General features: G+C 43.8%; 1 protein-coding gene across 1 annotated transcript in view; it reads right to left on the bottom strand.

The window, feature by feature from the left end:
- The window catches only part of ANO2 (anoctamin 2), a 123,919-nt gene that overhangs the window by 76,139 nt on the left and 22,093 nt on the right, over window positions 1–25,687 (bottom strand). The window contains exons 4-10 of the mRNA XM_077310177.1: window positions 19,908–20,006; window positions 19,298–19,449; window positions 13,623–13,677; window positions 12,168–12,219; window positions 10,685–10,740; window positions 8,395–8,436; window positions 1,478–1,542 (exon numbers count right to left, since the gene is read on the bottom strand). Coding sequence (XP_077166292.1) covers window positions 1,478–1,542; window positions 8,395–8,436; window positions 10,685–10,740; window positions 12,168–12,219; window positions 13,623–13,677; window positions 19,298–19,449; window positions 19,908–20,006 — 521 coding nt within the window. The remainder of the gene's footprint in view (window positions 1–1,477; window positions 1,543–8,394; window positions 8,437–10,684; window positions 10,741–12,167; window positions 12,220–13,622; window positions 13,678–19,297; window positions 19,450–19,907; window positions 20,007–25,687) is intronic.

Here is a 25,687-nt window from a genome sequence, read left to right as displayed (position 1 = left end):
TCACGAGGCATCCAGGCTGGGAAAGTCCAGCCTATGAGATTTTTTGAGACAACTTTAATCTCGATCAGGCAGGACTAGTGGAGAGAAAGTAACTGATGGAAAGAAGGTTGGGAAGCATTGGGGGGAAGGGGGAGGAATGGGAGTGCAGCACCTTTGAAACACACAGAAGCTCCCAAAACAGAGGAGAGGCAGCAGGTCTTAGAGACTCACAGCAGACAATGGAACAAGACAAGTTCTAGGGCAGCATTTGATTCTCAGGAGGAGAAGAAATCTAGTCTGCAAGACTGCAGTTCGGAAACCTAGGGCAAAACGTCGTCCTGAGACCCACTTTCTGGCAAATGTGCCCTGCAGGTAACTTTGTATGTTTGAGTACATGGAATAAGCATTCAATAAAAGTATAATAAAGTTTGGTGTGTCGAATTTAATGATGATAATTGCAATAGTAACCATGTCCCAGCCAGGCAGACAGATTGCCTGCTTGACTCTGTCACAGCTTCCTCTTTCAATCTGGGTTGGGAAATTTCTGGATATTTAGGGGTGGAGCTTGGGGAGGTGTATAAAGTATCTGCCCTGAAGATTGTATGGGCACAGTAAACTTAGATGATATGAACCAATAAATTGGGTGGCCTCAGTATATGGGACCTTGCAGTCATTTGCCCCATTTTCTCTTTTCCCCACCCCACACTTCTGCTATTTGGTGGCATCAAGACCCTGGCTTGAACTGCTTACTACTCCCTCCTATAGCTAGGTCCGGTTTATCCATGTAGCATATGCAGCACGTGCTACGGGCCCCGCACTTCCATGGGCCCCACACGTTGCCTGCCCCCCTATAGAACAGGTCTGTAGCCTTTCTCCCACCCCCCCTTTTCCCTCTTGACCAGCACTCAAAGTGACGCTTTCCACTTTGGGGGGTTCTTTCTGCCCCCAGTCTGGCTGCTCCCATTGCAATTGTTCCTTGCTAGGGCCCCGTAAATCCTTAAACCACTCTTGCCTGTAGCCCTGGGGCAACGGGAAATGAAGCCTCACCCACAAATCACCTTCTTCAAGCACTTTCCAAGAGTAATGTGTCAACCCACAGAAGCACCCGCTACCTAGTTCCTTTTCATTGTCTGTGGTGTCGGACTGACCAGTGTGCATCATAGTGGTTTGGATGGTGGGTGAGAAATGGTTTCAAGAAGAGGAAACCCCAAGCAGTCCTACAGCACTTCTGCGAGCACAGGAATGTGGACTGGCTCTTCATTAAGTTGCTGTTTTCTGCAATGTGATGCTAATACAGGCCCACAAGCACTCGTAAGGCAAATTGCCTCGACTAGAAGGAAATGCACAGCTCTTCTGCTGAAAGTCTGTGGTTTCCTATAACGGGGAAAAAATTCAGCTTCCTCTGTTATCTAAGACCAACGGCTTCATATGGTGCATATCAAATGCAACTTTGCCAGCTTTACACACACCAAACATCCCATTATGCAAAGATTATTACCTTACGAGATCAATCGGCTGAAACTTGTAAAACGCTCCGTATCGTGCCCATTCTCGGTACAGCAACTGTGAATGGGGCGGGGGTGGAGAAGAGATTAGGTGATATATGGCATCTTTAAATTACAAAAGCCCTACAAGATATGATCTCGGCTCTGGGATTTGTGAAATCGTCATCAAATGAGACATCCGAGCCAAAGAAGGACCCCTCTTCTATAGATTACAGCCCATCCCACACTCCTGGGAATTTAAAGGCAAACTTTCTGGATGAAATGGTGAAAATTTCAGGCAGGAACAACGCCTAATTCATTTTCATTAAACAAAGAACCCACCCCACCCCATACCCACCACCCACCCCCAACCCCGGTGGATCAGTGAATGCTTTACATGATTTCAGGCAGGTAGCCATGTTAGTCTGTAGCAATAAAGCAAACCTGAGTACAGTGGAATCATAGAATCATAGAATCATAGAGTTGGAAGGGACCTCCTGGGTCATCTAGTCCAACCCCCTGCACTATGCAGAACACTCACAACTTTATCGCTCATCCACTGTAACCTGCCACCCCCTTGAACCTTCACAGAATCAGCCTTTCCGTCAGATGGCTATTCAGCCTCTGTTTAAAAATCTCCAAAGATGGAGAACCCACCACCTCCCGAGGAAGCCTGATCCACTGAGAAACCGCTCTAACTGCCAGGAACTTCTTCCAGATGTTTAGATGGAATTTCTTTTGAATTAATTTCATCCCATTGGAACATTTGTCCAAACCATTCTGAATTCTATCCTACAGTCTTTAGTTTCCCATCAAAGCACTAAATGGGGGCAGCCCTGCTTAGCTTCTGAGATCTGATGAGATCAGGCTAGCCTGAGCGACCCAGGTCAGGGCAAAGCTATAGGGTGTTGGGAAATTTGGTTGTGAAACCAAGATGGTGATTAAAATGCTAGTTAATAGGCATCCCTGCCTGCCACCCTAACTCTATTCTGAGTACTATCCTACAGCCTTACCATGACTTTAATGGCCCAGGCTGGCCTGATCTCATATGATCTCAGAAGCTAAGCCAGGGCAGCCCTGGTTAGTAGTTGGATGGGAAACCACCAAGGATGCCCAGGATAGCTACTCAAAGCCTGAATGCCCATGGTCTTGGAAACTGTGACCGGACAGCACTTTCTGCCAGTTCCGCCAGCCTTTGGTCTTATGTCTGGCTTTGAAGAAAATAATACAGGCACACGAGTTAAATTAGCAAAGGGCTGATAAACAGGAGAGAAAATCACTTCTGCCCTGGATAATTACCATTTTACCAGGTTACAGAGTATATGTGTTTGTGTGTGTGTGTGTGTGTATTTGTGCGTATATATATATATACAAATACATACAGAGAGAGAGAGAGAGAGAGAGAGAGAGAGAGAAAGAGAGAGAGAGAGAGAGAGAGAGAGAGAGAGAGAGAGAGAGAGAGATTCAAAATACACCCCAGTAAGTTTTTACTTTTTTGGAATCTCATGTTGCAATCCTAAACAGAGTTCATGAATTTAGAAGGGTTTAGGACTGCATTGTTAGATTTGTATTCTTCTCTATCTTGTATTTCTATGCAAATGCTAGTAATCACTAGCAGGACCAGGGATAAGGGCTGCCCAGTGACATTTTGCAGAGCAAATAAAGCATAGTTGGTTGACATGCACCAGTGCCACCATGGTTAATGGTGGTGCTTCCCCCTCCCCCCTTCGTTCCCCAGTGAGGAAAAAGAATTCCATTTGAGAAGGAATACAGGACACATTCCCAGTCCCGTATGCTTCTTGTCCCCTTAGCAGTTTAGGAACCTACCATAACAGTATTATCAAGACAACTGGGGTTGCGGTTTGACATTTGTGGTTTAGTCACATGATCTGAAGCTGGACAGATATAGGGTTGGATCCAGATGACTTTTTCACTCAGTCACAGTAGATTTCCCTCTTTACTGGACCCCTCTTCCTATGGGGCTTTTGTACATGCAAGTCTCATAATTCCCAGCCGAGCCGTTTTTGGTTATTCTTTTATTACCTCAGAGAAGTGAGCTGGATCCACCCTGTAATAACCTCTCAGTTGTCAACAGAATGTCTGTCAGTGGTTGTCTGAGATTCTAGATCCTTCAACGACCACTTGGGGACTTGAAACCCAATTCAATTTAATTTTATAAATTAAGTAATTTAAAACATATCAGGGTAAAAGTTTTTGTGAGTCAAAGCTCACTTTATCGGGCAGGTCTCCAACAAAGCTTTGTCCCATGAAAACCTATAGCCTGGGAAATATGGTTGATCTCGAAGCTGCTGCAGGACTTGGATTTTGTTCTACTACTATAGACTAACTTGGCTACTTATCTGAAACTTTAAATATATCAAACATGTTTGTTTCCAGGAGGCTTATGACGCCCTCCCCCGAGCTTATTTGTTGAGGTTCATTTTAATTTCTTTTAAATTTGATGAGGTTCATTTGAGAGGTTCATTTCAATTTCTTACACATGATAGCATACTGCAAGACAATTAGGAATCACAAACAGAAAATCCCACCTAAAATGCTTCCCGCTACCCTTGTATGTAGTCCTGAATCAAGAGAGCAAGTACTTCCCAAATGTTCAGGACTGATAGGATTCCAGTAATCCTAGTCCTATTACATTGCTTATTAGATGTCACTTCCTATTGACTGCAATAATTGCACTGCGTAATCTGCCTTGGTGAAAAAGGTGGACTATCCATAAAGAAAATAAATAAGTAATAGGTGCCATCAGATCTACTAGCAGCATTGCTGCGGTGAAAGAATTCATTAATTTGGGGAGCTGATTTTCAGACAGTAGAAAATGGCCTCCCGTAAGCCTGCAGTGTAAGTATTTGCCCCATTCATTCACATGGCTTTTCTCTCCCAACTGACTTTGTTTGCCTCCAGTAACTTCATCATACTGCCAAAGCCATGTGGCTGTACAGGTAGGCGATGTCATGCCATTCTCAGCATGACTGGGATCATCCAATCAATGAGGGGCCCATTCCATGCACCATGGGTAATACAATCACAGTGCACTTTAGAAGTAATTTTTCCTGTTCTGCACATGAAAATTCAGCTGCAAAAGCACATTAAAAGTGTATCATCCTGCATGTGTAGAATGAAACTCGTTGCTCTTTCTACCCTCGGGGGACATCACCTTATAGCGATCGCTCATGGAACTAACTTAGAAGGAAGCATGGAGAGGGGGCTGACAGTGAAGAAGAATCAGATCAGGAGGGATGACAGTAGAAACATAGAATCATAGAATCGTAGAGTTGGAAGGGACTTCTAGTGTCATCTAGTCCAAGCCCCTGCAGAATGCAGGAAACTCACAACTACCTGCCCATCCACAGTGACCCCAATTCCATGTCCAGATGATGCCCCCCCACACACACACACAAAACAACAACAACAACCCCAGAATCTCTAACCAGTCTGGCCTGGAAGAAATTCAGTTCCCAATCCCAAAGTGGCGATTGGCATTTCCCTGGGCAAGGAAGAAAGGGCCACAAGTGCCAAGCACTGACACAGCCCTTCCTGCCCACCCACTCACAATCTGCCTAAGTTCAGAGAATCAGCAGTTTGAGAAAAAGCACCTGGGGCCCCTCCCCTTCCCACCCTCCAGGCCCATCATCAGCCATCTGGGGAGGGGTGGGTGGGTAAGTCAACATCACCATATATGACCATATCCTCTGATAAATTTAACACATTTTATATATATACAAATCAATTAACTCCCACCTATTTGGGAAACCCTCCCAGGGCTGTGAAGAAACCCTGGTTGAGAAGGCCTGAGTTAGAAGAATGTATACAGTCTAGAGTAGATGTAGAACAGAGCAGTGCTCTAGAATCACGGAACTTTGGGTGTGAAAAGAAGAGTTTCTCTACCAAACAGTGTCCTCACCTGGATAACGTTGGCAGGTGATTGACTGAGCAACATCAATAGTGCCAAGGAGAAAGGGAGAGGTGGATTGTCTTTTAAAAGGTTTTGAAAGGGGTCCATGCTTCATGCCTATTCCCAAGAGTCCCTGTAAAAGCTGTGGCTTTAAAAGTCACATCTCTGGCTTTACAGGGACTTTGCAAGCAGAAGGCACCTCTCAGCTTGGCCAGTTCCTTTGCTCATTGTGCAGAGTGCACAGTCTTAGGGAGAGAGCATGCGCTACCTAATGCTTCTTTCTTTCTGAGCACACAGAAAGGTATCTATTCCGTGGGGGCCTTTGCCACAAGGAGAGAGCCTGAAGGGGGTTAATTAGGATTACCTTTTGCTTTATGAGCTGGCACATAAATCTTTATCAATAGACCCATATGGAAATACAGGCCAGACGGCACGAGCCCACCTTTGTCGGGGGACAGGGGGAGATGACGATGACACAATGCTGGCAAGAACACTAGAAGTCGCATAGATGCTTCGTGGAGGGACACCACCAGAAAAGGGGTGAGTGGGGTTAGAAAATAGGTTTTTAAAAATGTCTCCCTTCCCTTTAAATCTGATCAGGGCTTTTCAGGAAATTAAACACTGAAACTATTCAGGTTCAGATAGAAAACAGATGATGTTCTTACGTAGAAATCCTGCCATTGAGTCCTATGGCTGGGCAGAAGAAACATATGTGAGTAATCAATGCAGTATTTCTGGAAAGAACCTTTTATGTTTTTAATACTTAACACTTCATAACAGGACCTAAATGGGCAGGATAAAAAGAAGGACAGCCCAAAATATAGGTTGACTATTTTTCCAGGCACTCTTAAAGTGGTGTTTTTCCTCCTTTACCGTGTTATCCAGTGAGTCCTTGCCGATCGGCTGCTGGTTTTGCATTTCCCCCTCCAGAAGAAAGTTGCAGCTGCTTTCGAGTTAGATGCATTGTGAATTTTGCGTTGCAGATGATAAAAAGATGCTTCCTTCACTCTGCCCTTACCTATTCCTAGGGATCTTTGGCTAGATGTTACCCATTAGTGGATTTTCAGCACCCCTTAGTGGCCAGATGTTGTGTTGGTCTAATTCTTTACAGGGGAACAATCCATCAACTGAATTGAACTAAAGTGCTTTCACACCCCACTCATTCACTTCAGTGGTATCTTGTGCAGGAGAGTGTCCCACAGGATCGGGTGGAAAACATTTAGATGGATATTATTTGTTTTGCATTTTATAGATGTATTTGCACATTTGGTTCTCCAAAAGGAACCTGATGACCCTCCACTAAAAGGTAAAGGTAAAGGTATCCCCTGTGCAAGCACTGGGTCATGTCTGACCCTTGGGATGATGCCCTCTAGCGTTTTCATGGCAGACTCAATACGGGGTGGTTTGCCGGTGCCTTCCCCAGTCATTACCGTTTACCCCCCAGCAAGCTGGGTACTCGTTTTATCGACCTCGGAAGGATGGAAGGCTGAGTCAACCTTGAGCTGGCTGCTGGGATTGAACTCCCAGCCTCATAGGCTAGAACCACTGAAAACAGGAGAAAGATTGGGAGGGTGTTACAGTTTGGATTTACCACACAGGTGGCCAGTTCTGAGTTGAGAAATCTGTAGAAATTTGGGGGCAGAGCCTGTGGAGGGTGGAGTGTGGGGAGGGACACTCAGCATGGAATAATGCTACAGATTCCACCTTCCAAAGTAACCATGTTCTCTAGAGGAACTGAACTCTACAGATTGGAGCATCGTTGTAATTCTGGGAGCAGACAGCCCTATAACTGGTGCATGCCCATGACCTCTGGCACTCCCCCTTAAAAAGGATGTCTGTAGCCAGAAGAGAGCAACTTACAGAGTCCACAGGACAGGATGGAACTAACTCTGCTGTGGGGCCTACAAGACAGAGCTTTTCCGCCAGGCCTTTGGTTGAGACCAGGTTCGGATATAAATGTCATCCTGGGACCCTCTCCAAAGCCAAGGCACCCCTTTAATGGGCTGAGAACAACATCATGGAGTCGTTTGTCAAGTATTTTAATTCTGTAGATCAGGGGTAGTCAACCTGTGGTTCTCCAGAAGTTCATGGACTACAATTCCCATGAGCCCCTGCCAGCAAATGCTACCCCTGCAGTATCAGTTTGTTTCCAAGTTTTATTCTCTATTTTCATGATGTTATATATACTTTTGTAGGTCATCACAGGCTGGCAACATCGGTAGTGGTGGGATAAAAATCAAAAGAATAGATAAGAAATAAATACGAACAGGACAACAGCTTCATGTATTCTAGCTGTCCAGGCTACAGGAGCCAGACTTCACAAAGAGTGGGCCAAAGTGAGAATTCAGTGGAAAGAGCAACATGGAAAATAGCAAGTATATTAATAGTTTTATGAACTTATAGGTCCACCTATGTTTAGGAAACAGCATGCAGCTGTGATTGCCCCAGTCCAAATGCAATTTCCTAGACTGGACTTGTAAAAAGCGCTTGGAGGATCTCTTCCTTATGATGAAAAGAATGTACCGGCTTTTCATTCAGAAAAAAAAATTGTTGAGAGGCTTATACAAGCTTGTGAATGGGGGTGAATACAGGAAACCATGCCCATTCAGTCTCTAAAAAGAGGGATTTGTTGTTGTCCAACAAAACTGAAAGGCAGAAGGCTTGAGATAGAAAGAGGGAGTACCTTTATTGTACCTTTATTGGCATAAAACTGATCCTGTATCGAGCAGGAGGTTGGACTAGATAACTTCTATGGCCCCTTCCAACTCTAGGATTCAGTAACTCTTTTGAGAGCATTCTTGTAAGCATCACTGAATTATATCCAAGAAAAATGCATGGCAAAATAACAAAGTGCACCACAATCAAAGCCTTCTCTAATGAGAAGTTCTGCGCAAAACCCTTAGAACAGAATGGGAATCACGCAACTGGACCGTAACTAATGCTCATGATCCATTTTCTTTCACTGACATCTCAACACACATAAAGCCAAAACTGGGTTAAGGATATAATATATGTTACCTTTCTTTCATTCATCTCGTCATTGTCACCATCATATTCACCCTGAAAATACAAAGCCGATGGTAAGAAACATTGTAAGACAAACAGGGTTGGATCACTGGTGAATGGTATAATATATTTTAATGTTCAAGAAAAATCAATTTGCTATTTGGTTCACAGCTATTCTTTTCATGCAGTTCAGAGGAAGCCTCTTCCATCATGGCTATTCTAGTATCAGATCCACTGATCTGAATCTCATAGAAGATTTTCATGGTGAGAAGAGGGACAATTTTTGTCAATTCCTGCCTTCCACTGCCTTCCGCTGCTTTATGCTCTGTGGGTGAGAATTTATTGGTCGTTCCTGGCCCAAGAGAGACATACCTTGCCTTGACCAGGGCCAGGGCCTTTTCGATTCTGGCCCCAACCTGGTGGAATGAGCTCCTAGGTGAGCTGCAGGCCTTGCAGGACCTTGCTGCCTTCCGCAAAGCTTGAAAAATGAAGCTCTTCTGCCAGGTTTATGGTTGAGGCGAGGTTAGTGCAGGAAGAGCAATTGGGGTCCCCCTATTGCCAACAACTGACAACATCTGATTTGACTGTCTTCTCTCCAGCCTCTAGTAGATGAATGGTGGTGGTGGTGGGGGGGTTTTGAGAGTTCCGCCATCTTTGGTCGCTGTTGATTGTTGCTGTTATAGTCCTTTTAATGGGGTTTTAATGGGTTTTAATGGGGTTTTAGTTGGACATATGTAAACCGCCACAAGCCTTTGGGAGTGGCGGTCAATAAATTGAAGAAACAAACAAACAAACAAACAAACAAATAAAAACTTCTGGCTCTTCCCATGCTTTTCCTAGAAATGAGTTCCTGTCCTACATAAACAGCCATGTGGGGTATTTTGAGTTTTAGCAGGATGGGGGGGGGGGGGAAGTGACCATCATGTTCCTCAGATTGAATCTCTTCCATGAGTGGAAATTTCTGATGGACCCAAGTCCATCACTGGATACTTGCATAGCAAAGTAGACCATTATGGTATGTGTAAAGAAGGAGAAAATTATTCTGAAGTTCTCAGATTCTGTGTCCTGAGAAGGTCATAGTCAAACCCTGCTCTTCCATCCCAGATACTACCATGACTAAGAACATATAAATTCATATCTTCTAATCCATTGCTCATTGCGCTTGCAGTTCAGTCTCCTGAATATTTAATCTTTCCCCATGGTCACACTGTGCATTAGACCTGATATTTAATGTCATTTGTGCATGTTCAAGGCATTGGGTAAAATGTTCTTGCTATATACATGCACACACAGAGAAAAGACCACCATATCTGCCTACTGAAAAGGGATCCCATGCTGAAGAGGAATAGAGCCCTCCAGTTGGGCTGCTAGTCAAGTGTGGCCCTTGGTCAATAGGACACAGAGCCCTAGAGTTGGGCTGCTGGTTGCCCTTGGTCAATAGATCAGCCAGACACTAACAGCTTTCTCAAGAATTTTAAGGCTATATGAGGAAGACTCTAACAACTGCTCACTAGTGTCCAGCAGTGCAATCCTGAACACAACTAAGTCTGCAATCCTAAAAAGTATTTTCCTGGGAGTAAGCTTCATTGAATAAAATTGGACTTACATCCAAGTAACCTTGCTTAGGATTGCTCCCTGAGTTTAGCAGGATGTAACTCTGCTTAATATTGTACTGCAAAGGTCTGGAGATACGGTTCAACAAGATATGGCACAGACACTGCCCAGGAGTCACCACTGGAATCTTCTAGAGGACAGATGTTTTTTCTCCTTGATGCAATTGTCAATGTAATTCGTTGTCACTGGTGCAGCAAATGAAAGCTTAATATACCTGACTAATATTTAATATTATCTGGCCAATGGAACTCCAGCATGGTGATTATACTCCCTTTTCTTCGCTGTTAAGCATAGGATCTGCTGACCAGATAATATGGAGAGACTGTTACTCAAAATTTGCTCCACTGTGGACTTCTTCATTGCCTCTTCTGTCAAGACCACATTTCATCCATCCTCAGAAGGATGTCCAAGGGTCTTAGATGTGGCTCCTTCTATAGCAGGGGTAGTCAACCTGTGGTCCTCCAGAGGTTCATGGACTACAATTCTCATGCGATTTGCAAATGCTGACAGGGGCTCATGAGAATTGTAGTCCATGAACCTCTGGAGGACCACAGGTTGACTACCCCTGTTCTATAGGACTAGAGTCAAAATCAGAAGGCAACTTCTTAACGATACATCCTGCTGTGACTCTCATGCTAAAAAGCAACTAGGTTCATCTGCAAGCATTGATTCCGCAATGTATACGTACATCATGAAGGGGGTAGGCAGTTTCGTAGACATTTTTTGCTATTAACGAGTTAATACCTAAAAAGAGAAATGGGAGTTGCTAAGTGCCAATAATGATTGGAAAGCACATTCCATCTTACATTATTATACTTGCTATTTAAAATTCACTTTTCTACCCCAAAAAAGGGCATTTGGAGTATTACAGACGCTTTATATTAAGACATAAAGTGAATTTTCCACACTATTCAGGTCTGAACAATTTCCAACTTTGCAATTCTTATTGTTAATTTTCAAACATATAGGCATCCTTTTCTGGGTTCACAGTAGGTAAAGCTAAAAGCAATCTAAAATGGAGCACAGCAGAACAATGAACAGCCCCAAAACTCAGCAGCCCCCAAATGAAGGTGAACTACAGTCTTGTGGCTCCTCTGAAAAGGTGAAAAAGAAGAAGAAGAAGAAGAAGAAGAAGAAGAAGAAGAAGAAGAAGAAGAAGAAGAAGAAGAAGAAGAAATGGTTCTTATATGCCACTTTTTCTCTACCTGAAGCAACTTACAGTCGCCTTCCCTTTCCCTGCCCCACACCAGACATCCTGTGAGGGAGGTGAGGCTGAGAGAGCCGTGATATTACTGCTTGGTCAGAACAGCTGGTTGCATATGGGGAAGTGGGGAATCAAACCAGTCTCATTGTCTGTTGTGGGGAGAGGAAAGGGAAGGCGACTGTAAGCCGCTTTGAGACTCCTTCGGGTAGAGAAAAGCGGCATATAAGAAACAACTCTTATTCAATAATATCAGGCCTCTCTCAGCCTCACCTTTTCTCTATCCGAAGGAGTCTCAAAGCTGCTTACATTCGCCTACAACAGACACCCTGTGAGGGAGGTGAGGCTGAGAGAGTTCCGATATTACTGCTCAGTCAGAACAACTTTATCAGTGCTGTGGCAAGCCTGTGGTCACCCAGCTGGCTGCATGTGGGGGAGCCTGGAATCAAACCCGGCTTGCCAGATTAGAAGTCCACACTCCTAACCATTACACCAAGCAAAACCCCCAAACCAGAGTCCCAACATGAAAAAGCCCCCTTTCACCCTACTCATTATGCTTTGAGCTAAGGAGCAATACTGACCATATGCTCAGATCACCTTCCAAGCTCAGCCTCAGATGTAAGACTCCAACTCTCCCCAAATCAGGGGAGGGGTCAAGGTTATGCCAAACACAAATTTTAGCAGGTCATGAAGACTAGCCAAAACATGTGAGCCCCTACCCACATACACAAGCACATGAGATACCACTGATTTCATCCCAGCAGCCCTGTAAAGCATTTCTCACAGCTTTAACTACTGATTATCCAGATGTTTGGGATTGGGCCCAGGCTATTTGGACAGAGCAGGATGCACTGTGAATGCAATTTTATATGCTTGCCAGATGCATAATTTAAATTAATTCTTCAAACATATTCACAAAAAACAAAGCGGCTTCAAACATAACGTGTTTTGAAAAGGCATAAATCCTTACCCATACTGTTTTTGGCTTTTGTACTATATGTACGTTTCAAAATTTCATGTACCTGTATCGAAAAGAGCAAAAGTTAGCTGTCTGGATTAGACATTCTCGCATAAATCAGAAACAAACATCGACAGGAAGAAAATGGTCTACAATTTTTTCTAACAATAAAAGGGCTTTTTTAGACCAAATTCCGTTACTGAGTTCCCCACATAATGCATATTTTCCCCAGAAATACCAGGGCTGCTTCTAAACATAATTCTGCTTCTAGTTCTCACTGGAACTCTTATTGCTGCAATGGAGTATCCATAGAGTCTTCTTCCTTTTCTTTCTTCAGCCCTCCATGGCTGTCAACATTCCCCTGTGACTGGAGAACTTTTTCAAGCTGATTATTTTTAGTCAGTAATAGCAATAATATGTCAGTATCATCATCATCATCATCATCATCATCATCATCATCTATTGGAACGATCGACTAGTTCTCATGATCCATTACAAAAGTATTTTGTTGTAATGTTATGGCATTACATAATGTTATGTGCCACCATAACCTTTCTTCTGTTAACCCCACCAGGAAAGGGTTCCCAGGATATTTGCATACCATTGCATACCGCACTCAACTTTTATTACCATTAAGAAATTCCTAAAACATTCTGTCAGGCTTCAAGAAACTACAGAGGTGGCATGAACATGCAGAATATGGTTGGGAAGCAGAGCTGTGTACATTGCCACCTAGAGCTCCTCCCCTTCCTATGCCCTCCAGGTCTATCATTGGTCAATTTGGGAGGGATGGGCAGGTCAGCATGACCATATATAGTCATATCGCAAATAAATTCCAGGGCTGTAAATCCAAATAAGAAAGAAAGAAAGAAAGAAAGAAAGAAAGAAAGAAAGAAAGAAAGAAAGAAAGAAAGAAAGAAAGAAAGAAAGAAAGAAAGAAAGAAAGAAAGAAAACGCCTGGGCACTTTTTAAAATAAATAAAGCTGCAAATTAGTAAATCACTGATTTAAATTTGTCTGACATCAGAACACTATAGCAATACAGCACTAACTTTTTTTAAAGCGCTAAGTAGGGATCGAGAGCTAGGGAAAGAAGTGTGCCAAAATAGGCAGGACCACATAATGCTGCATTCCAAAACTGCCCCTGGGCTCCTATTAACCTTTGACTTAGGACTCCTTGATCCATCCCATAAAGTAGATCTAAACCAAGATGCATACCACTATTTCTTCATCTATCCATTATGCTCCTTTTCTTTCTGCATCCTCTCTTTACTTTTCTCCCTTTCTGCCAAAATTTCAACTGGAAGCAGAGTGGGGCATGGACCCTGTGGGTTAGGATACTCTGCATGGAGACGAGTGCACATATGGTGTACTGTAGAACTTTTCTTATATTTATTCTAGTAATGATGACAAAGCCCATAAAGCCCACAGGATTCTCAAGGTGTCACCTCCTCCAGAACTGACTTACTATTCGACTGCGTGTAGCATTGTCAAAAAATGCATCTTTGTCCTGAACGTTGTACCTGCGGAAACATCGAGAAAAATGGATCAGATATCCTGTCCTCGTATTGATTTCTGGAAAACTGGGATATTTTTCTGACCTCACACACATAAACACACATATACACACACTCATCTCAAAGTCAGAGTAATGCCATCTAGAAACAATTAATTTAAAAATATAATGTATATTAGAAGAGCAATCAAAATTTCACTCTATCCCATTGCTTCTTGGCCACATGTCACAGGAAGCCAAGAAACTGTCTTATACTGAATCACACCCTTGATATGTCAAGGTCATTACTGTCTATTGGGCCTGGCAGCAGCCCTATAGGGTCTTTGGTGGAGGTCTTTACCATCACCAACTACCAGATCCTTTATCTAGAGATGCTGGGGGTTGAACCTGGCACCTACATGCTCAAATACTGAGCCACATCCCCTTCTAGTGCCTTTCTGGAAGGCAGGCAGGCATGGAAAATATTATGAATGGGAGCAACTCAGAGGATACTATACTTCAGGTGCTCCTCAGCTCCAGTTTACTGTGGGAACCACCCAGAAATAAAGAGAAGAAGGAGAGTTGGTTTTTATGCCCCACTTTTCACTGCTCAAAGGAGTCTCAAAGCGTCTTACAATCACCTTCCCTTCCTCTCTCCACAATAGACCTTCTGTGAGGCAGATGGGGCTGAGAGAGCTCTGACAGGACTGCTCTGTGGGAACAGCTCTATCTGGGCTGTGAGGAGCCTGGGGTCACCCAACTGGCTGCATGTGGAGGAATGGGGAGTCAAACCTGACTTGACAGGTTAGAAGCCACCACTTTTAACCACTGCACCACACTGAGCAACATCATTCCCATGGGCAAGCTCTCAATTGGGCTTCAGGCTTGGGCTTGGCCCTGTACACATTTGACATAGGGACCTGTAAGACCGTTTATGCACTGGAGGTTTCATGCTGGGTTGCAGGCTGGAGTTTTAGTCGTGGCAGGTGGCCCCACCTCTTTTCCTGCACCCACACGGGGGAGCATTTGGCCCAGTGCACCCCATCTGCCCTCTATTTGTGTTCATGCATGAGAGCTGGGGCAGTAAAGTGCCCAGTGCATAAACGGTAAACGGGAGGCACATGTGCAGAAGGAGAAGAAAGGAAAATGCTTTTTCGTTCTCTCTTCCTTCCTATGTCCAAAGGGCAAAACCATGGGAGGGGGGCGCATCTTCTTTATTTACTTGGCTCCACACCTTTCAATTCATAGCCAGGGCAAATGGAAGGAAGTGTCTTTGTCTTAATTCACATGCACTGGATAATGCACTTTCAATGTGCTTTTGCAGCTCGATTTTCCCGTGCAAAATAGGAAAATCTACTGCTAAAGTGCATTGTCCAGTGTGTGTGGCATAAGCCTTGCTCTTTACACTGCCTGATCCCCACTGCACCATTTTCCGGTTCCCTTCCCCATGTGGTTTCTTTCTTTCTCACACTGGATACTCAGTTTAGAGAGATGCATCGTCTTACACTTCCTCCAACGCCTGCAATCTACAATGACAGGAGGATTTTGCTCATACTCAGCAAAGGCATCCTTCTAGAATTCCTTGAGTCAAAGACGGCTACCCAATTTCACCTCTCCTTCAGGCGAATGTTTACGACTGTTGAGGCTTTCCGTTACTGTCATGCATTCATCCCGCCCCAGTTATGCAACAGCAATGGTATTTCATAAATCACTATTCCCCAAGCTCAGGCATTGTGGATGAAAAGTGACTTTGCCGTCTTACTCCTTCTGGCTGTCCTGACATGCAAGTCAGCATTAGCGAAAGCTGTCAGGAAGAGAAACGCACAACCTGCCCAAGGACCCCATTTACAATAACAAGCTTATTCATCAGGCAGCCGAGCGGGGACCCACCTGTTAATGAGGCAGCCGGAAGAAATATTAAGCATTATCAGTGACTGCCAAATATTATTTTGGGCAGAAAACCATACTTTGATTGTCTATTGTTGGCCCCCATGCCAATGGCTTTCATAAATCTCTAACTACAGAAGAAGAATAAAACAAATCTATTAGCTATGTGCTGTGGACACAGGCCGCCCATTCATGCAGTTGTGGATGTCTTAGTCCAGCTGGTTCAGCAGAGAGCACTGAGGAGTAGCGGGGTCATCCGCAGCATGTACCCGGGTGCCAGAAGTTTCAGACAGGCCCATTATGCATGGCCGCCGAAACGGCGATTTCGGGTCACATGGAAAACAAGGAGGGGGAAGATGCGACGCACACTGGTTATGCATGGGGCGGGGCACGACAGCGACAAACCCCAGAGTAACTGATTATGCACACGGCGATCCGGGCACCGCTTCTGGTTGCGCCCCGGTCACCCGGAAGCTGCACTTTCTTCCGTGTTTCGCTGACGCGGCTTTTTCGGCGGCATGCACCAAAGCTGCAGCTGGTTGCAGCCGGCACCGTGCGTTATCGGTGATTTTAGTCGCTGCCATTCCACCCCAAATGTGCGCTAAAACCCCCGTGCATAATGGGTCACAAACTAGGCCTGGCATTCAATATGCCCCAAACAGCTGTCCCCATCTAGTTTCTCTTTCTTCTTCCATAATGTTTAATGGAACTAAATTAGTGTCATAATGTTGTGAGGTTCCCCCACCCCCACAGGTGATAGCCAAGAAATGTAGAATGTCTTGGTACCATAACGCAAGGGACAAGCAGGGCATGATGTCAAAACAATGGGAAAAGGGAACTAGATACGTTTAGGGTCACATCAAATTTGGCCCTCATTTCCATATTTGGTGCGATGTCTTAATTTTCACTCTATCACAAGTTGTGGGAAGCTGCTAAATGACTGGCAATGCAACATATGTGGAGTGGGAGAGTGGGTGGTTAACCTTTTCCCCTGTGCTGTTTTCCTGATCCTTATCGTTCCTATTTAGCAGATTAAGGTGGGGAGCTGAGTGGGTGGGTGTGTTGAGCTGAAGCAGTGGAGGAAAGCTGAAGTCCCATGGCACCTTTAAAGCCAACAAAGCTTCCCTTGTCAGATACACAAAAGCTCATCCCTTGAATAAAACTTTGCTGGTCTCAAACTTTGTTCAGCTGCTTCAGACCCACATGGCGACCCACACGTCAATCTTCATGGAAGGCACTGCATTAAATCTGCATTGCCTGGAGCTCTGTTTTCACTGTATCTGAAGAAGTGTGCATGCATGCAAAATCTCGTACCATGAACAAAACTTAGTTGGCCTTAAAGGTGCTGCTGGACTCAAGCTTTTTTCTATTAAGTTAGTGTTAGCCCTGCCTGGGAAAATGCACAGGTGCCTCTATGTTTTCTCCTGCATGGCTAACAGAAGCTTCATTGGGAACATTTTGACCAGGAAAGCAGCCCTGGGAAAGTGACCATCACCACCCCTGCATTCCTTCCCTGATCACATTGGCAGCCTCCATAAAATTCAGGGAGCTGTCCAGCATAACTACCGGAGCTGTCCACTCCCAGGCTCTGGAATATGATGCTGGGGAAACTTGATTCCTCAGAGCTGGACAGTAAGAATGTTTATCCCCACTGGTGACCAGATCCTACATCTATCTGCAAGAGGTCTTCCTAACCCTGAAACATTCTGTATACAAGAGCATGGAAATACTGCAAGCCTTGCCTTCACTGGAGACTCATTCTCTGAGAGTATCCAAGCACGCCTAGATGTGCTAGAAATGCTCCAAGCCTTGCCTTCACTAGAGATTAGATATCACCTTGACCTGACCCCTCTTCTGTCACTGTTCCTGGCACTGTGGATTCCGCTTCCATTAAGAATGAAATATACGGCTCATATAAAAGCACAAGTGGCAATTTTAGCATCAACACACCACCCCTTGAAATAGTAAGTTATGGCAAGAAAATTAAATTAAAGGGGGGGGGAGCCAAATGGAGACGAAATCAAGAGGCAACTAGAAGCAGATCCCAAGCTTTCTTTACAGTGAGGCTGAATTTTTCTGACTGGAAACCCTTGACAGATCCAGCATCCCTTGGGCAGGTGGCCCTGGGACAACCTTGAATAGCATTTGCATGTTTGTTGACCTCACATAATCCCAACCCAACAGATACAGGGCCCTTTCCGTGACTTAGTTCAACATCGATGACCATTATTAGATCATTTTTAGTAGGAAAGTGTACATGTGAAATCATTGTAGTGCTATTTGGCCTGAGGGCATCTATTCTTGATATTACCCCAATGAGGTCACCAATATTTTATTATATATGGATGACCTTTGAGGGTGCCTCAGCAGATCTTTGGCCGAGTATTAATTGACTCATATCCCGTGTCTCAATTTTACACTTCATCCCACCACACCTATTCTTGATTTAAAATCAGCACATCTCGTTCAACTCTACTGTTCTTCAGAATTCCATTCTGTTTGGACCTGGCTCACCCTGTTCACACCAGCTGAAGAAACTCAGCCCCAATTCAAACATTCAGGGGGGGGGGGAAAGCACACAGAATCCTCCACTTGAAATTTGACCTCTTCACAATGCAAACAGGGAAATCACAAATCTGAAGGATACAACGTTTTAAAGAAATTTTGTACTCGGAAACTATTCAGCCATGGAAAGAATTGGTGGCCTGACATTCTCCTTGATGCATTTTTAATTTCACGTGCAGAAAGTTTGATGAATCAGAGGTAAAATGGTCCCCACCAGAGAGGTAGTGGCACAGGGCAGCAAGTGAGTGAGGAGAAATGGACAACCTAGAAGAACATGTGTTCTAAGTGTGTAAGAACAGCCCTGCTGATTCAGACCAGCGGTCCATCTAGTCCAGCATCTTGCTTTGCACAGTGGCCAACCAACAAGACCCAGAGACCAAGGCCTTCTGATGTTGTCCCCCCACCAGCACTAGGATCCAAAGGTTTACAACCAGTTCTGTGCCTGAGCCAAGAGTTGTTCAGGCTAAGGTTGGAGTTAGGCCAGAGTCTTCCTCATTACAGGAAAGAAGAAGTCATTCATCAGTGGGTGAGCTTCCACTTTGCATGCAGAAGGGCACACAGATCTGGAAGAGACCTTAGAGAACTCTTGCCAGAATAATAAACCATTGGACTAGATGGACTGGTGATGGACTAACTATCTGACAGCTTCACATTTGTCCACGGGAATGCCAAAGTTCAATCGCAAAGCCCATGCTTTACATGCAGAGGGCCACAGATTCGACAATCCAGCATCTCTATTAGAGATTAGAGTTTTGAGTAATTAGAGTTTTGAGTAAAACCTCAAAATTAGAGTTTTGAGTAAAACCTTTCACAGCCTGAAATACTGAAGAGCCAGTTGAACCAGAGAATACTGGTCTAGATGGGTCACTTGCCTGACTCAGTCTAGGGCAGTATCATGCATTCAGTCAAAGAGGCAGAACCTTGGGTTGACCCACTCATCCTTGTGCAGTGGGGACTAAAATGCAGGTGAAGCGAGGTACCTTGAATTCTAGAGGCTTCAAGACACTTTTCTCATTACAGATGTGAACATTCAAGCACACAATTCTCTCATCTGTATTCCGGGCGAGCACAGTTCCGTATAGAGCACACACAAAAAAGGAAAACAGCAGGGCTTTGTACAATGCAGTTAGTCGGATTGTTTCTCGCTGGATTATACACTTCAACGAATCATCCAGTGGATTTTGTTAAGTACTCACAAATAGATTTTTTCTCTAGAAAAGGGGTAAGACAAATGCTTCATCTTGGTGGTGTTCCTCTGGGGCACTTTGGGCTGCAACGGTTCCGTGAATCTGCGCCACATTTCAGACAGCTTCTTGGCAATTCCCCCTTCCTCTTTTATTTCGTACGTCTGGAGGAGCAAAAAAAGAGTGTTCATTAACCAGTGATTACTTGCGCATTGGGGGGGGGGGGATCTAGTAAGTTTCCATCATGAATTGAGGGCAGAGCTGCCCAAGCCATTGTCCCAAAACACATTCAGGTGAGAACAGGTGCAGTTTGCACTTATTCCAGAGCAGAATGACTGCTCTGTTTCTAGGCTGGCTTGCAAAAAACTGAGTTCAGGTTTAAAGAGAAGTATCACACCCCTGTGGTGTTCCTCTGCAAAGCCTGAAAATATTCAGCAGGCTGGGATTCAGCACTAGCATCTTGATTCATAAGTAAGCATCCCAGAGGGTTTCCCCAACCAGCCCATCACCAGGCTGCTGGTCTACATGGGTTTTGTCTCTCTGTGTGTCCCAATACCCCTTTTCCAAGGCCATCTCTGCAACATTTGGAAAAAAAAAGAAAGAAAAGTAATCAGGAACTGACCTTTTTAGTGGGCATTTTTATTTTCAGGAGCTCTGCTTCTCGGGTCAGTATATTCCACGGCGCATGTATCCGGACGAAGCTCAGACCCTGGCTTTTATTCTGAGGGATGAAGTAAGGGGGTGGGGGGAGAGAAGCAAAATCACATCAGCTGCATTTCCAATGAAGGGATTCAGCGGAAAGATTACAAAAATGCACAGATAAGTTGCAGAAAATAAAATTGGCTGGTTGCATTTATCAAAGCCTCTGGATTTTTAAGGGACATTTTTATGACCATAAATTCATATTTTGATGAGTTCAACAGCTCTAACACAAACCCTTTCATTATTGACCAGTTTGGGGGCAATATGTCTTTCAAATGAAAAACTGTAATCTTTTTTGTTCTAATTTTATTAGAATTAATATCAAAAGAAGAAATGATTATGAAATGTTTCTGTTTTAAAAAATTAACTCAAACACAATCAACTCAAATACAGAAAAAATGTTTTTTTTAAAAAAAAATCTAGGTATTCTCATATATCATTGTCTTCTTCAGTTGACTCCCAAACACTTGCTTTAATATATTAATAGGAATCTTCATTTTTGGATCCAGGTGCTATTCCACTCCACCTAATAGAACACTGTTAGGGTTTGTCCCAGATCCCAATGGATCTGTACCAGGAAACACCAAGTGAAGGATTCTGTGCATTCATCAACTTGCCATTGTGCTTAGAGGGAGTATTCTTTTTTTGGATCACTTTCTTTTAATAAACAGTTTTTCTACAACTAAAAAAACCTCTTTCTATGATTTTCCTATTTATCCTTCATATGCTTACCATCAGCAGTTCCTAAACAAAACAACCTTCTAACACACAATCACACCATGGGATGTTACTTGCTGTTTCAGAACAAGAAACAAATGTCATGCTGCCCCAAGAGTTTTCAAATTTCTATGACTTTTACCACAGATATGAAAATTCCTAAAGCGTCATGATATCACTTCCTGCTCTGAAGCAGGAAGTGATACCCTAACACTGTCTCCCCCATGCACTACTTGAATGCATGGAGGAACGGACACATTGCCTGGAGGTCCCCTACCAGCCCCAGGAAATTACTGGACCCTAGTTCTGCTACAGCTCACTGATTTCCACAAAATGATACTCCTGTGGGCATGAGGCCCCTGAGGGACCATGATAGGGTTGCAGCAAGAAGTGGAAATTATCAGATAGTCTGGATCCAACCCAATTCAGTCATAAAGTCTATTGAGGTAACTTTAAACTTTACTCTCAGTGCCACATTTTGGAATCAACAGGTCAAGTAAAAGCAGAATTAAGAAAGCATGGTACCCCTTACCCCCAGCCCAGCCAACCTCTTCAGAAAGATACTATGGTCAAAGGTATGGGAAACTGCTAAATACCTTGATGAATCAATAGGGACACACTTTCCCCATCACTCTTGCAGTGAATAAGGACAAACCAGGCTGTTTCTATCCCAACACTACACTACATAGGTTTTCTAATTTTGATTAGAGAGGTTCAGCTTTGGGGAAAGAAGGGAGACCAACAGAGATATAATCCCTTTGAGGCCATCCTCTGAAGTGGCTAGAGATAAATCTGAAGATTTTCATTTAACCCAAGGCATAAACCAGGCATTTTTACCTGGCATAAACTAGTATAGTCTGGAAGAAATGTTTCAGGACAGTGATATACTGCACCTTGTCCTTTTCCCCATACCCTGTGAAACTCCATTAGCTCACTACTACCCTGTGACCATCAGCTAATCTTAGGAAAAGCATTTAATAGCACCAATGTTTGGATTTGACCAGAACAGGCCAACCAGACAGTCTGTACTTTTGTCTAATTTGAAACATTCCCTCCACCCTTACTAAGCTTGGCCTCACTCACGGGCCATGATGTTTCTGGTTCAAGCCCCCAAATCCCTGGGACTGTTGCTCAGAACGTCACTTAAGCGAGGAAAACACACTCCACAATCAAATACTCAGAAGTCCAAAGACAAAAAGAGAGGGGAAACAGCCAGGCACATAAAGTAAGCAACATAAATAAAGTGATGTTGTGTGCAAACTGGGCTTCCCCAAAGAAGAAGGGAGGTGTGGGTCTTTCTGCCCCACCAGCTTTTGGACTTGGCGGAGCAGACGGAAAAACACATAATCAACCAGCCTGCTTCTTCTTAATGCTAAATGAGCAAATAGCAAACGCCAAATCTCTATAAAAATACATATACACACACCCTCCTCCCAAACCACTGTATGTGTCTTGATCTCATCATCAAAAAAAATCAGCAACTTGGAGTAAACAGGGTGACATTTAAAAATACAATGAAGAATGTAACATGTGCACTCAACTTCAGAAGTTTCATAATGGAATCAGTGTTGGTTGCAGGAAAAGAATTGCCATAAGCATCTTTATAATTTTTTTAAAAAGAGGTTCCTGAACCATTTCCCAGGCAAGCTCCCACTGTAGCCAAGAAATCCCTCTGAACACCCTACAAGAACCATCATTATTGGTAGTAGAAGAAGAAGAGTTGGTTTTTATATAATGCTTTTCTCTGGGAGTTCAATCCCAGCAGCCGGCTCAAGGTCGACTCAGCCTTCCATCCTTCCGAGGTCGGTCAAATGAGTACCCAGCTTGCTGGGGGGTAAACGGTAATGACTGGGGAAGGCACTGGCAAACCACCCCGTATTGAGTCTGCCATGAAAACGCTAGAGGGCGTCACCCCAAGGGTCAGACATGACTCAGTGCTTGCACAGGGGATACCTTTACCTTTACCTTTTCTCTACCAGAAGGAGTCCCAAAGTGGCTTACATTTGCCTTCCCTACCTCTCCTGACAACAGACATCCTGTGAGGGAGGTGGGGCTAAGAGAGCCATGATGTTACTGCTTGGTCCAGCTTTATCTGTGCTGTGGCAAGCCCAAGATTACCCAGCTGGTTGCATGTGGGAGAGCAGGGAATCAATTAGAAGTTGGTGCTCCTAACCGCTACACCAAGCTGGCTCTCATAATAAGTATTAATGGAATAACAACACCAGGAGATGGGGCAGAAAGCCAAAGGGAAAGGGGAGAACTACCCCGTTCTCCTTCCTCCAAGCCTGAAGCCACTCAGTTTATTGGTTCCTATTACTTAAAGTTAGTGGACAAACAAGGTTGCACGTAGAATTGCCAGCTCTGGGTTAGAAAATTCCTGGAGATTTGGGGATGGGGGTGTAAAAAAGTTTATTAGGGGGGAAATATTACACATCCAAAATCATCTCAACATACTGAGCAAGGTATATATACTCAGACTCAAGGTATATATACTCAGAAAATACTCAGATTAAATGCTACATATATCCTTAAGAATGGTAGGTAAGGACAGGCTCTTAATTCTTGTAGATGCAAGTTTTTAGGAAGCTTCCATTACACTGACATCAGTAGTTGGGGTTGTCCCCATGTGGACTTAAGACACACACTCCAGGTATAACCAGCCTTGCATAAAAAATGGAGAATGCTTAATCCCTCATGGTAAGTGTTAAAATGTTCCCTTCTTCCTTATGCTCAAGGGTTTCATTTACTTCCTCTTCTGTTCCCTCCTTCTCTTCCTGTCTTCTCAGTCTTTTCATTCCTTGCAGTTGTATAGCTAGGGAATGACTAGGGCTTAGGTAGGACTTGGCTACTTACTATAGTTTTCTGGAACCAGCACCATTTGCATTTCTAAGGTTCTGTATGACTTCATGCTTGGGAGGTTAGTCATAACCCTGCCTCTCTCTCTTTCCCTTTGCCAGTGAGTAAAAATGAGTTTCTGATCTCTGGGCCCATGAATTATTCTTTGAGACTTCAAATATGTCGTTAAATTCTGGGGTGCAAGGCCTTCCACCTTACAAACCAAGACATCTCAAATATTGTACCATCAGTTCAAACTCCAGATATTAATGGAATGGAGAGGGGAGACTGCTCAGCCAGAACCATCTTGAACGATTTGATACTATTCCTATGATCCACGTGGCTTCATGGCCAGCCCAAGGGAAGAAGCAATCAGCTATCAATTCAGGAATGGTTGTCAATGTGCAGGGAATCGACAAGTATCTACATCAAGGTGCAAATTCTTCCCCTTAGGAGAACCTTAGGCTTGTGCATTGGGATATAAATCACCCAACTCACCTTCACGTTCATGGGAATTGCATTGCATTGCATTGTCTGATGCCTGCATACTGTTCTGAGAAGAGATCCCCAGGTGCCTCTATCATTGAGAAATAATTGCTTGCTTGGGACTAACATGAAACACGTTTTTGAGTGACTTTATGTGATTTATGATGAGCCTCTTGTGGCGCAGGGTGGTAAGGCAGCCGACATGCTGTCTGAAGCTCTGACCATGGTAATGACTGGGGAAGGGAATGGCAAACCACTCCATATTGAGTCTGCCAAGAAAACGCTAGAGGGCGTCACCCCAAGGGTCAGACATGACTCGGTGCTTGCACAGGGGATACCATTACCTTTACTTTATGTGATTTATAGGGAAATGGTACCTCTGGCTGTAATATAAAGGTAAAGGTATCCCCTGTAAAGGTATTACAGCTGATGGGTGGACCTATCCTGGTGTTAGGTTTAAATGGCTTGCAGCCATTTAAACCTAACAGCTGACAGGTGGGCCCTGGCTCAGCTGTTAGGTTTAAATGGCTCCAAACTGCTAAACTGAGCAAAAGTCTGATAAATGTTTTTGGAAGGTATCTTCCTTTAACACTGGTTTGGGGGGCTCCAAACCTGCCCAAATTCATGCCAAATTTTGGTTTGTGAGACAGTTTGTGCCCATCCCCAATTGCAACTGCTTCACTCATCAATTTTCACTTTCAAAGTAATAAAAATTTTACTCTGTACTGGAGACTTTGTTCCTGGCTGCAGGGTAGCGTTTGAATCAGGGCAGGTTGCCCTGCTTCTTCCTGCTCTCACGTGGGGGAGCATTTGGCCCATTGCAGCTCATCCACCCAGGATTTGTGCTCCTGTACTGGAGTGGGGGCAATGAAGTTCCCTGTGTGGAAACGGTGATGTCTTCCCCCCCCTCCCGCTTTTAGCACCTCTGTTCCCACACAAACTATCATTGACTCCTACCCACACAACTTGCACTACTGAGGTCTCTTCTCTGCCCCCTGTAAACTGTGTTCATGTTTACTCAGAAAAAGTCCTTCAGACTTCAGTGGCACTTACTCCCAAGTAAATGTGCACACCATTACAGTTTAAAGCACCAGGTCAGTTGGTACTCTCCAAATTTTAATCAGAGAAAGTACACTTGGATCAGTGGAAATAAAATTAAAGACAGGCTTTTAATCTTTTTGAGGCACTTTTTCGGGTGCATTATGAAATTTAAAAGAAAATATTAAATACAACCTGCTAAAATTTTAGTATCGTTTTTCACATTACATTGTAAATTATCCCATGCTTACGTCATTGTTTTTTTTAAAGGCACCTTTAACTGAAGTTTTTATTCTTCAAATGTAATCAATTAGCTAAAAGGCAAATGATTACTTCCCTAACGCGTTTTAACCAGCTGACAGATTTAATATTAACAATATTAATCCAGAAAAAAAGGGCTATATTTAACAAAGCCATATTATACTTTTGAATGATGCAGAATTAAATGTGTGAGGGTTTCTTCCTGATTACCATTTCTGGTTCTCAGACACTTCGTTAAAACAGCTTTCTACACATCCTTTTTTCTACAAGGGCCAAAAGTTCAGAGATGAATTGATATCTTGGGAAAAAATGCTCTCCTCCCCACGATCTGACTGCGCTTATCACTAATCGTGTCTCTGTGCA

The sequence above is a fragment of the Paroedura picta genome, chromosome 14, assembly GCF_049243985.1.
Source record: "Paroedura picta isolate Pp20150507F chromosome 14, Ppicta_v3.0, whole genome shotgun sequence".
NCBI classification, from domain to species: Eukaryota; Metazoa; Chordata; class Lepidosauria; order Squamata; family Gekkonidae; genus Paroedura; species Paroedura picta.
This window is presented reverse-complemented; position numbering and strand designations above follow the sequence as displayed.